The sequence below is a fragment of the Colletes latitarsis genome, chromosome 2 (genome assembly GCF_051014445.1).
Source record: "Colletes latitarsis isolate SP2378_abdomen chromosome 2, iyColLati1, whole genome shotgun sequence".
In the NCBI taxonomy this organism is placed as follows: domain Eukaryota; kingdom Metazoa; phylum Arthropoda; class Insecta; order Hymenoptera; family Colletidae; genus Colletes; species Colletes latitarsis.
Genome location: NC_135135.1, coordinates 25,424,192 through 25,436,044, shown reverse-complemented (window position 1 = coordinate 25,436,044; position 11,853 = coordinate 25,424,192). Strand labels below are relative to the sequence as shown.

General features: G+C 44.8%; 1 protein-coding gene across 1 annotated transcript in view; it reads left to right on the top strand.

Annotated features, from left to right (window-relative positions):
• The first annotated feature begins 1,771 nt into the window (after positions 1-1,771).
• LOC143351793 (PDZ and LIM domain protein Zasp) overlaps positions 1,772-11,853 on the top strand; it is a 42,595-nt gene continuing 32,513 nt past the window's right edge. Inside the window, exon 1 of the mRNA XM_076783721.1 lies at positions 1,772-2,246. Coding sequence (XP_076639836.1) covers positions 2,142-2,246 — 105 coding nt within the window. The 5' untranslated portion in view covers positions 1,772-2,141. The remainder of the gene's footprint in view (positions 2,247-11,853) is intronic.

Below are 11,853 nucleotides of genomic sequence, written 5' to 3'. Positions count from 1 at the left end.
ATCCGAATCGCCTCTCGATCATTTCCCGTGGAAAATTCCCCTCGACGGGTTTCAGTTTAAAAGAAAAAGATCAAAGAGGCCTCTGAAAGCCAAATGGAAGCTTTATGGATCTTGTACGAAGAACCTGTGATGTTCAGTTTATGGAAAGTGCTCCGAGCAGACGATCCGTCGTAGGGTTTCTCAATCTCCGAGACATTCCAAGTATTTGGTCGGATTCGCTGGCAGCCGTGCACCGAGATATTTCAACACCGACGTGTGCCGAATAAACAAATGTTCTCGAGTGGCCCCAAAAATCAGAGTCCAACGGTTCCTGTGAGCCAGCGTTCGCGGTTTCGGACCCTTGGATCCCGCATTACGAACGCGATCAATTGGCTCTCCGTTTAATAAAGACGTTATCGATGGATTGATTTTATCGGGTCGTTGATTCGCGCTCGACCGACTGGCACAGCGAGGCAAAGGGAGAAACTACGGAGTGCCCGTTAGCCGATCGATCGTCCCTCTGGCTTCGCGAATGAATTATGGCAAAGAGAACTGCATGGGCGGACGGTGCACCGAGCAAGGTGCTTCTCGCCAGGGTCAAGACACCGGGAGCAACGACAGAAGGTGGAGTGGTAAGAATCAGCACCGCTCGAGGAGGAGAGGCTCGACGGAGGGAAAAGGACGGACGCAGATGTCGAGAATGCCATCCTGATACCGCATCCTCCTCTTCGCCGTCCTCCGCCTCTAGCTGCTTCGCTCTCGTTTCAAGCCTCCCGGTGTCCCTTTCGTTTCGATCCTAGTCCCCTAATCGTTTCGATACCCTCGCGGTGCCCCCCTTTACCCGAATCGCGTGCAAAAGACATTCTATTACGTTCCTGTCTTCTATAGATCCTCTTCGAAACGATATATACTGTTTTCTTGAACTCTACGGTGTTGTACGTTTGGAAACTCTTTGGATCAAATGATTTTTAGATAGGCTTGCCCCCCAATTTTTTATATTCTAGGAGGAAATTAATTGTAATGCTCCTGCTCTTTTCTTAAGAGCCTATGTTGGTGGGAAATATCAATACTTGACTGCAATACTTGAAATCGAAACTTTGTTTTTAAACATTTGGAAACTGGAATACCCACAATTTCCTATAGAACTTATTTTTATAGTCTCGATAAAATTTTGGAGTCCTATTTAGAGTTACTTTCTTTAACATCTAATCTTGAGAATTCATTTTTTTAGCTCCTTAGTGAAAAGTGTTGAGGAAGCATTCTGGGTTGGACGATCTTCGAACCTTTTTTGAGTACTTTTTGCAAAGCAACTGTACTAATCTATTGCTCCTATGTTGATGGAAATACCGTTAATTTTGATGCCATTTTGAGGAAGTATTCTGCTCTGAACCATCTTCGAACCTTCTTGCAAAACTGTACTAATCTATTACTATAGATTAACTCTACATTCTCGTATTACTTTCAGTTTCTTAGCCTCCCACGCTGATGAAAATATCTTCCTTAATTTTGCTACCACTTTAACTATTCTGGTCTGGAGGATCTTGGAACCTTTTCCCGGGAGCTTTGTTATTTGGAATTACAAGGAATGGGTTTTGCGAGCGTATCGGTAGGAAAAGCGCAGCGAAAAGCTCGTTGCACAGCCGAAATAGATAAATCCTGATCGGTGTTTCCTTCCTTTTTCCGCTCGAAACTCGCCCTCCGTTCGTCGTCTTTGCTTCCATCCCCCTCCCACGGCGATTCCGGATCGCGTTCTCGTTCCTTCCCGCGTGCGTTGGGTCTCTATCCCTATCCCCGCCCCCAGCACGAGCGGCGGCAGAGTCGAATCGGATGGAAGGAAGGCAGCCAGGCAGGCCCCGCTGGCCGACTGACCGTCCTCGACGTCTGTTATACCTTTACTCCGGTCTGCGCGTTCTTCAGGAACGTACGTGCCGTTCTCCCTAACCGCGCGATTCCGCCTCCTCGCCAAAAGGCAGACGTCAACCGTGACCGACCCGGTGCAACGTGCATTCTCTTTGCTCTTGAATCTCAGCGCGCGCTGGTTCGCCAGGAAATTCTCGTACTCGCACCGAGCGTCGTTCGTCGCGCGACAGAGGATTCAGTTTTTCTTTTTAAACAAAAAAAAAAAAATAATCGTCAGGTGAACGATAACACGTACAGTGACAATGGCCCAGCTGATCAGCGTCAAGCTCTCCAGGTTCGACGGATCCCCGTGGGGCTTCCGTCTTCAGGGTGGCAAGGACTTTGGCACACCCCTCGTCGTGCAGAAGGTCAGTTGCTTTCTTCTTTCTTGGGCGATCACCTTGGCGCCCGGTTGTCTTTCTTCGCCGCGATTCCCCCGGTGGACCCGTTCAGGGTCGCGTCTGACAGCTTCCATCCGTGGATCGACGCGTCTATTCCGCGAAATGTGATTTTCATTGGACTCGATGGCGCTCTATTAATTTCCCGCCGTAACGCCGATTGGAAACAATTGCCGATGAGTTTAGATTGCACGGCCGGCTGTCTAACGACGCGCGGACGAAATTTTACTCCCATCGGAGACCGATGGATCCCGATGGATCGACGATTCTATTTTTGTTTGTACACTGTGCGATTGTGGGTTAGGTGGGCCATCCCAGCTTCGCCATCTTCGTCCAACGACTTTGTTCGTCGCGTAAAAACAGAGAGTGTCCGCGGGGGGAAGTGCACCAAGGTTGATGAAATAACGTTAACCGCGTTGACACCAGTTTTCCCTGTACAGATATCCACATTTCTTTAAATTATAGGCGCGACGATTCGATAGGAGTGTGTCAATGAGCGCCGGTCACCGGTGACCACCGCGACAGTCAACGTATCGACTTTAAACATTAATATTTCCATAATGCAAACTTCGATTCACCATTCGAAGATCACCGATTGACCCCTTATTCGTCTGTCATAATTTTTATCCCGAGTCGACAACTCCTCGATCCTGCGTGTCACGGGGATCGATAAAATCGTCGTGGCGCGCTGATTGCGCGAAAACGTCGGATATTTATCGGATCGATGATTTATCATCGTCGTATCGGCCGTATTCGCTGATGTCACGATCGGTTTTAACGCGCGCGTGTCAGCGCTGACACGGAGGACCGCGCGATTTAGCGAATCTCGAAAACAATTCTCCGATATCTCGAGTACCGCGTTTCCCTCAGGATTACACATTTTTTAAATAATTTACCGCGGGATTTCATCGTTTTAGTACTCGCGGTGCGTTCACGGTCGTCTAGGACGTCCCCGGGCGCTGGCGACGATCGCTTCGATGAAAAAAAATACTATTTTACGAGCAAAAGAGACGCGTCCTTTTCCGTCGTCGCTGTCTGCGAAACGGCGGTTACGTAATCCGCCAGCAAACGCCAAATTATTTCACGCGCATCGGTAGAAATCGCTGCCAACTACGTGCGAAACGCGCGGCTCGTCGTCGCCGCCGTGTTTTGGCGACGAGGCTCGCTGTAACACGAGAAGCTTTTGGCTAGCCTGGCGTAACCGCGAACTTTCGAGCGAATTTTCAAAACTTTCTTCGTTTATCCGCCACGGCACGCCCGGCGTCGATCCCGCCAGAGGCGTCGCGACGGATTCCCCCGGCCGAGCATCTTCTCGCCGGTCTGACCGTGCTAGTTTTCACTGTCATGTCTATTATTAACGAATATTATAGCATACCGGCCGAATTGCCCCGCTCCTCGCACGGGGGATTATAGTTTATAACCAGTTGCAGAAGCACGTTGCTACACGGAAGCTTCCACTCGTATAAACGGACATAGCGTTACGGATTGTTGCTCCAAAAACGAAACAATTCCGCGAGAGTAACACGGCGAAATCTCGATTTAACGGATGGGGGAATTCTGCGTTTTCTGCGGTTCGATTCGAGCCATTTCAAGCACAAACGGAATTAAAATAAAATTTACGATTGTAACTGGAGCTTGATTAACGCGATTGGGAAAGTAAATGTTTAAAGAAATGCCTTCCAGCCTGAGGGAGATCGTAGCTCGGTTAGGTTCCATTCATACCCATATTTACAGAGCCATTCGCACATCCCTGTATATTCTTTCCTGTGATTTTCACTTTAATGCGTTGCTGTATAAACTTCGCGACAGTGTGACAGCGTTGTGTCATTGAAGAATTTAATCGCGAATAATTATTCGAAAATTGTAGCGCTTAGTCTGTACGTTACAAAATAACTTGGAAATTAAGTGGACGTGTACGTGTCGGTATCCTTGAAGTAGAATGAGCCATAATTGCGCGCGTCGGTGAAGAGTTGAAATTAGTGTAACTTTGAAACGATACGTGGTCATGGAGTGAGAGTAAAATGCGTAAACGTTTGAAAAATACAGTCTCAAAGTCCTTCTGTCTCTGTATTGCGTGTGACATCACCGCTCGGAACCTCATTAGTCCACATTTAAACTGTCTAATGATTCCATTTGACACCATTAACGTTAGGAGATATGATAAATACTGACATTTGGCAACCTGTGTTGTTTCTGCTTACAGCGAGTCATTAGCTGCGTTATTATAACGGATGAAAACAGAATGTGACACGACTTGCCTCGTGGCGGTCCACGTATACAAGGTGTTCGACCACCCCTGGGAAAAATTTTAATGGGAGATTCTAGAGGCCAAAATAAGACGAAACTCAAGAATACCAATTTGTTGATGGACCCTTCGTTAAAAAGATATTAAATTAAATTCAAAAATTTCAAATCGTTCTGGAAAAATTATTTTCGGTTGCGGGGGTCAATTACAATCATTTTTGGTGAACACACATACCTTCGAAATCCTATCCACTTTCGAGAAAAAAAATCGGGAATGAGCTGAAATTTTTCGGCGAAAAAAAAATTTTTCAAATCGTTCTAAAAAAATTATTTTTAGTTACGGGGGTCCATTACAATCGTTTTTGGTCATTAGTCATACCCTCGAAATCTTACCCACTTTCTAGAAAAAAATTCGAGAAGGTGTGAAATTTTTCGACGGAAAAAAAAGATTTCAAATCGTTCTGAAAAAATTATTTTCGGTTGCGAGGGTCAGTTACAATCATTTTTGGTGAATAGACATACCCCCGAAATCCTACCCACTTTCTAGAAAAAAATTCGAGAAGGTTTGAAATTTTTCGACGAAATTAAAAAATTTCAAATCGTTCTAAAAAAATTATTTTCTGTTGCGGGGGTCAGTTACAATCATTTTTGGTGGATAGACATACCCCCGAAATTCTATCCACTTTCGAGAAAAAAATTTGAGAAGGTTTGAAATTTTTCGACGGAAAAAAAAGATTTCAAATCGTTCTGAAAAAATTATTTTCGGTTGCGGGGGTCAGTTACAAGCATTTTTGGTGAATAGACATACCCCCGAAATCCTACCCACTTTCTAGAAAAAAATTCGAGAAGGTTTGAAATTTTTCGACGAAATTAAAAAATTTCAAATCGTTCTAAAAAAATTATTTTCTGTTGCGGGGATCAGTTACAATCATTTTTGGTGGATAGACATACCCCTGAAATCCTATCCACTTTCGAGAAAAAAATTTGAGAAGGTTTGAAATTTTTCGACGAAATTAAAAAATTTCAAATCGTTCTAAAAAAATTATTTTCTGTTGAGGGGATCAATTACAATCATTTTTGGTGAATAGACATACCACCGAAATCTTGCGCATTTTCGAGAAAAAAATTCAGTACGGGCGGAACTTTAAACGTTAATAACTTCTTAACGAAGCCTCCATCAACAAATTGGTATTCTTCATGTTCACCTTATTTTGGCTTCTAGAATCTCTCATTAAAATTTTTCCCAGGGTTGGCCGAGCACCCTGAATATTATAAACTTAGAAGTACGTATAAATTGTAACAGATTGCAACGTTGAGAATCGATGTAAAGTATTAATTACATTACAAAGTATAAATTATACGTTTAAAAAGTATTAAACGTATGGATGAGAAAGCTTGGGATAGCTGTCGAGAAAATAGGGCGCGCTGGATGGTCGAATTTTGACTGTTCGAGTGTCGATGGTTCACGGTTCGATGAATCGATCGCGAGCGCGGGTGGATCCCGTACCGAATGGCGTTCAACAGTTTTATCTTGCAATCGACATTTCGAACTTGGCCTTCTTAGCAGCACGTGCTCCGTTTATTTTACGAGGCCGCAAATACGACGTCCGGCCGCCTCCTCCGAGCTTCTCGGAAAGGAGAGAAATACGAGTCCCCGGATGTCAGAATCTCCCACCCGAGCCGGAATTACGAATTAATCGCGTGTAATCGCTAGAACGAACCTCGCTGTTTCGTCGTGGCAACTATTAACGACGATTTATAGATCCCCCGCGCGCTAATCCCTCCCCCACCGCGTTGCAAAAGCTCTGACGTCTCGCGAGGGAAGCGCTGCGAACTGTCAGACACGCTGATTTTAACGAAGCTTCGCGAAACCATCCCTTGCGTCGAACCTTTCAATTTTATTTGCGACTCGTAAATTACGAAAGATATCCAGAAACTTTTTGGGTGCAAATTAAGGAAAAACATTGCTAACTTTCGACCCTAATCGCGACGGGAATCAAAGAGAACGTGGACACCACGAGTAAGTAGAATATGGACGCTGTCGAGTGTTGGTCAGACACCACTTTTCTGGAATTTTGCACAGACGATGTTGGGGGCGAATCACTCTTTTTATTTACCCCCTTATATTTTTATTTCATTATTAAAACTATCAACTGCACCTGTTTCCATCAATTCAAAAACATTAATTTACATACCAAAAGTGTTCTAACGTTTAGCTACTGGTTTGCAGACCTCCAGGAGCAATCTTTTATCCGAAACATTCGTATCTTCTGTGACTCAAAAATCATCCTCCTTTAGAGTCGTAAAGTGGAAGCAACAAATTCTGAAACGGTTCTTAGCCTTTGAACGTTCGCGGAGAGTTTCATCGAAACCGACGTCTGACAGTTCGCAGTGTTCCCCTGTCAGCGGATCGGAGGAGTCGTAAATTCTGGAGACGCGAGCATCGTTCGCCATTTTATGACATCAACAATTATCCGTATTTACCGCTCGAAACTTTACGTACTCAGAATGTTGTTAACATATTAGTAGCGTTCCTACAATGTTCCGAGATTTACGGCCTCTGGATATTCGCGGACGAACGGTTGCAGGAGTCGTAGTCGTAATACAGCATCATTAAAAAAAGAAAAATTTACGTTGCGTGGCTACTCGTGAACGTTTCAAGGGGACCTAAAAGAAACGCTCGACACTGGATCGCAGTTCGTGGCATTTTTTAAAAAACTAATCTTCGAGGAACCTTCGACTCGACGAAACCATCGATTCCGATGTTTACTGTCAACTGTCGGTTTAATCGATTAGAATGTTTTATCGCCCTCATTGAATGTTATTATTAATTGATAGTAGGGTATTTGGTCAAGACTGCTGGTCGAACGTCTATCGCTTATCTATCTAATTTACCAAATTAATATAAATGAAAGCTAATCGAGGAATTTACGATAACCAAAATGATAAAATTTACGATTATAAGAGATTCTAAATAAATGAAATACGCGTTGAAATTTATATCGTATGCTTGGAAATTTGTTCGATAACGCGGAGAATCGTGGAGGCGGGATTTTCGGGGGAAGGAAAATGGAGGCGATCGAGGGACGTTTCGAAAAGAACCGATGTATCGGATACGGTGTAAAAAGCAAGATAAAGGAGGGAGAAAGAGATAGAGAGAGTCAGCGACGCGTCGCTGGTAATCCGAGGCAAATTATTTGGGCGTTCTATTTCTAGAAGGTGCCTTTGCGAAACGCGCGAGCCGGGTCGAGCCCCGCTCGCGAAGACAACGACGAAGACGAAGGCAAACTACGACGACGACCACGACGACGACGACGACGACTACGGTGGTGTCGTCGACGGCTACGGGGCTTCCTGGGCCGCGTTGGTCACCGCGAAAATAAATTTTTCGTCGGAGGGAGCGATCTCGTGTCGATCGATAAAAATACCGATCTACGACGCGCGCCACGTGCGTCTTGTCTCTCGGCCCGCTCCACGGAGCTGCGTAGAAAAAGGAATTTCGACGCGACCACGCACGTCGATGGACAAAATTCTTATCCGTGGCCAGCGTTTCGAGTTGCAAATTAAAAAATAAACGTTCGCATTTTATCATTTTTAAAAACGCTACCAGATACAAATTTCAAAAGAGTATGCAAGAGATTTATGATTGAAATTTGTATCTGGTAGCATTTTTTAAAATTATAAAAACGTGAATTACAGCAGCAACAATTTTTATAGGAAATAATTCTTATTCGTTGCTCTGTTGCGTATCGTGGATAAATTAAGATTTCTGCCGCATATTTTTCGTTCCGCGAGCCACAGCCACGCGAAATTCGAAACGCGTAAGACGTTTGCGCGCCATTTTTCGCGGCAAATGCAACGTGCACGTTTTTGATCGTGCGAATGGCAGATTACGCGTCGAAAACGTATCCCATTTTCGAGAATAGAGAATAATACATCGGTTGAAAAATTCTGAACGTACCGACGTGCCTGAATACATTACTATTCTCTAAATTCCTCTGGCCTAAAAATAAATGTGGTTAACCCAATTCTAAATGTTAAATCGTAAAATTACAGAAGAAAAGCAGAAGTGAAGCGTGCTCTTCCTCTGTAGTCTTACGAGTCTCGGTATCCGTACATCGCAAACACCGATACGAAACAGATTTCACAGACGTCGAGCATGGAACTCGAAGAGACCATCGGACCTGAAGAATAATTTTAACACCGTTCAATATTCAGGAAAATTCAACGTTCATTCAAAGCTGTTGAATCGAAAGTTCATCGATGCTTTCGATCGCGTTCGAAGGGAGAAATTTGTCGAGTCGCGGCATCTATTCTGGTCCAGCGAATAATAGAAATTTTCGTTCTGGTTTCTCGTAATCTCTAGCGAACAGCTGCCCGTATCTGCTCGAGGGTTTCCACGATTTCCGACGACGCCTCGTCGCGACGTGGGCGCGTTTGTTGCACCGATACAGTGCATTTCGACGCGCTATCGCCACGTTGGAAGGACTCGGCATAAATTCCGCGTGTCGTTAGCCGATTATAGCGTCACGCCGATAACGCGTTCCTCGTCATTAGCATTCTTTTCTGTTTCGCGTCGTTCGAAGAGCTATCCCCGGTGTCTAATTATTCGACGCGGCTAACGAGTACCAAGGACGCGCGCGCCAACGATCCAAAAGATAAATAAATGACCGCCAGCGGCGCGAGAACGGTTCGAGCTTCTCCAGCGAACCGATCCGAGTCGTTAAAATTCATATTTCTCTCTTTACGAGCCTGTAATTCTTTTACGAAAATTATGGAAGACTTGCTTCTTAAATGGGAACGATTCTAATTGCGCTGTAATAATGAAATTACGGAGCTTTCGAAGATTCCATCGTGACCGGACTGAAAATGTCACTCGACAATGCACTTTTAACAAGACCAATCACGCGTCTCATTCTTGGGAAACGAGTCGCTGATAATTCACCAGCTGTCGTTAAGAGACCGTTATTTTAGAAAAATTTTTTTCAAGCAGAAAATAATTGGTCTTGTCTAAAAGAAAGGACTCGATTTGTTCACCAAACTTCAGAGCTTTAATATAAAATCACCTTGAATAATACCTGTAACTTTTCCAAATATTCAGCCAGTTCGAAACCGTAAAACTTTGATTTTAGACGATCGTAAACTACACAATTTAAAACTTGTAATACTAGCTTTCCTAACTTCGCTAACATTTACGAAACTTATTGAAATTTATTTTGTTTAACGTTTCAACGTGAGAATTAAGTGTAGTAGTTCCACTGTTCCACTTTTCTGTCGCCCATGCATGGATTACGTGGCAGTCATAGCGTTAATGTCTGCGATTTTCCGTCAGAAACGAAGATGGACAACAATGTTGCGTAACGATGGTAACAGGTAGCCCAACCTCGGTCGAAAATACCTCTCCTATCTGAAGGAGGGACTTCCTTCCGATAAAGGTTAACACACGAATGTGGCAATAGCTGGGATTCTGCCAGCCGCGTGGGAAGAAAAGCGATTATGCCGGATCGTCCGGTGAAAAATGAAGTATCGCGGTGCGTGAAACGGATCCGGAGTAAATTATGTACACCGTTCCCGCTAAACATAGAAACAAACTTTCGTAAATATCTTTTGGAGGACAGTCTCTATTAAAAGAATCCCGTCGTTCGGCCCGGATGGGGGACAACACCGGCGACCGCATGTTTTTCGAAAAGAAACGCGAAAAGGGACCGAGGGGGCGAGGGGAACGAGGATAAAACCGCGTTCTCGGGTATCGGGAACGGGCGATATTTTCGTCATTATCGAAAATAAGCCGTCGCCGTCGAGTCACCGTTCGCGAATTCTGTTTATGTCTACCCAGGCCCGATTTCGCTCCGCTCCGTTGCACACGAGAACGTAATCGTTGCCCCACACGAGTTGCACGCCCGATCTGTTTACGACTCGCCGTACACAATGTCCCAAATTAAACGATATAAGGTAAATGTCCCAATTATCGACACGTCTCGCGGCCATTTTACCGATACGTGATCTTTAGAATTACATCATGGCTCGCGCGTCGCCCCGGCGGGGCTGACGCGTCGTTTAATAAACTTTAACGAGACTTGGCTTTCGCTACGGTAAATTCTCCGGATATTTATAGCTGTAAACACTGGCTTGCACGTAAAAATATTGTCAAACCCACGGAGACCCTAAAGAGCATTCATGGAAAAGTCGAGTTCGCGAGTTGCACATTTTAAATCGCCATGTTCGATAATCGTACGAGTTGGAGCCGCCATTTGCCTTTAACGCGGCTCCTATTCCTCTCACAATACGTTCATTCTGCTTTTGAATGGGTTCCAGAACAACGTTATTCCCGTTCTTCCGTCGAAGCGTCCCGCTATTGCTTTAGAGACGTTTAGAGTCTGCTTCTCGCTTTGTTCTTCGGGACTGGCCACGGTGGGTGATATTTAAATCGGGTGATTGTGCTCGCCAAGGGAGATGTTGTCATTTATCTCTGGTGCTCTTGAATGCAACAGTGGTCTCTTCTGGCCGAGCACGCGGGTGCATTATCAACGACATCGTTGTTAGGAAACAATATTTAGAGGATCCGATCGTCCGGAACGACGTTACCCAATATTTCTTGGCTCCCGATCCGATCTTACGAATTCTATTTGTTTTTTTTTCAAATATCCGTACCTTTTATTCGAGCGACAAGGACGCGTTTTTCGTTCTCTCGTACGGATGCAAATGGGTCGAGGGAATCGGCGTTTCGAGTCGAATGGCGTCGCGTATTTTGTCGCGGGCTGTACGAGAGCGGGTGCAGGCCGCGAATTCGAATCCGGCGCAGGATGTCGCCGGCTGCACCGCACCGAGTGCAACGTCGTAATTCTGCCGAAGATACAAAAAGACCCCGGCGAGGGTCCACGGCTTTCCACGAAGGCCGCATTTGTCGGGGTGTTGTTCATCGAACTCTGGATCGAACCCGCAGAAAATTGAACGCGAGCCCACACGCCTGTCCAATTTCATCCCCATAAATAAAATTCTAATCTCGTCCTAAAATTTCTATCGAAACCGAACCGTCCATTTTTGGAATTCTTATCCGTCGATTTTTTCGAGGTTGACTCGAAATTTAAACTGTCGACAGCAACAGCTTCAATTTTCATTTTAATTTTCATTAATAAATTGTCTGGGACTAAGTGTGGATGGAGAATGGATAAAATACACCGCAGGGTGGATGTATCGCGGTATAAAAACGAAAACGACCGTCTAATGGGTTTTAAATAGAAAAAGATGTTCCGAGAATACCTCGACTCGATTCGACGTCGATCTTTGTCATCCCCCCATAGGCCCGCTTTTTTTAAACAGTATCAAATGACAC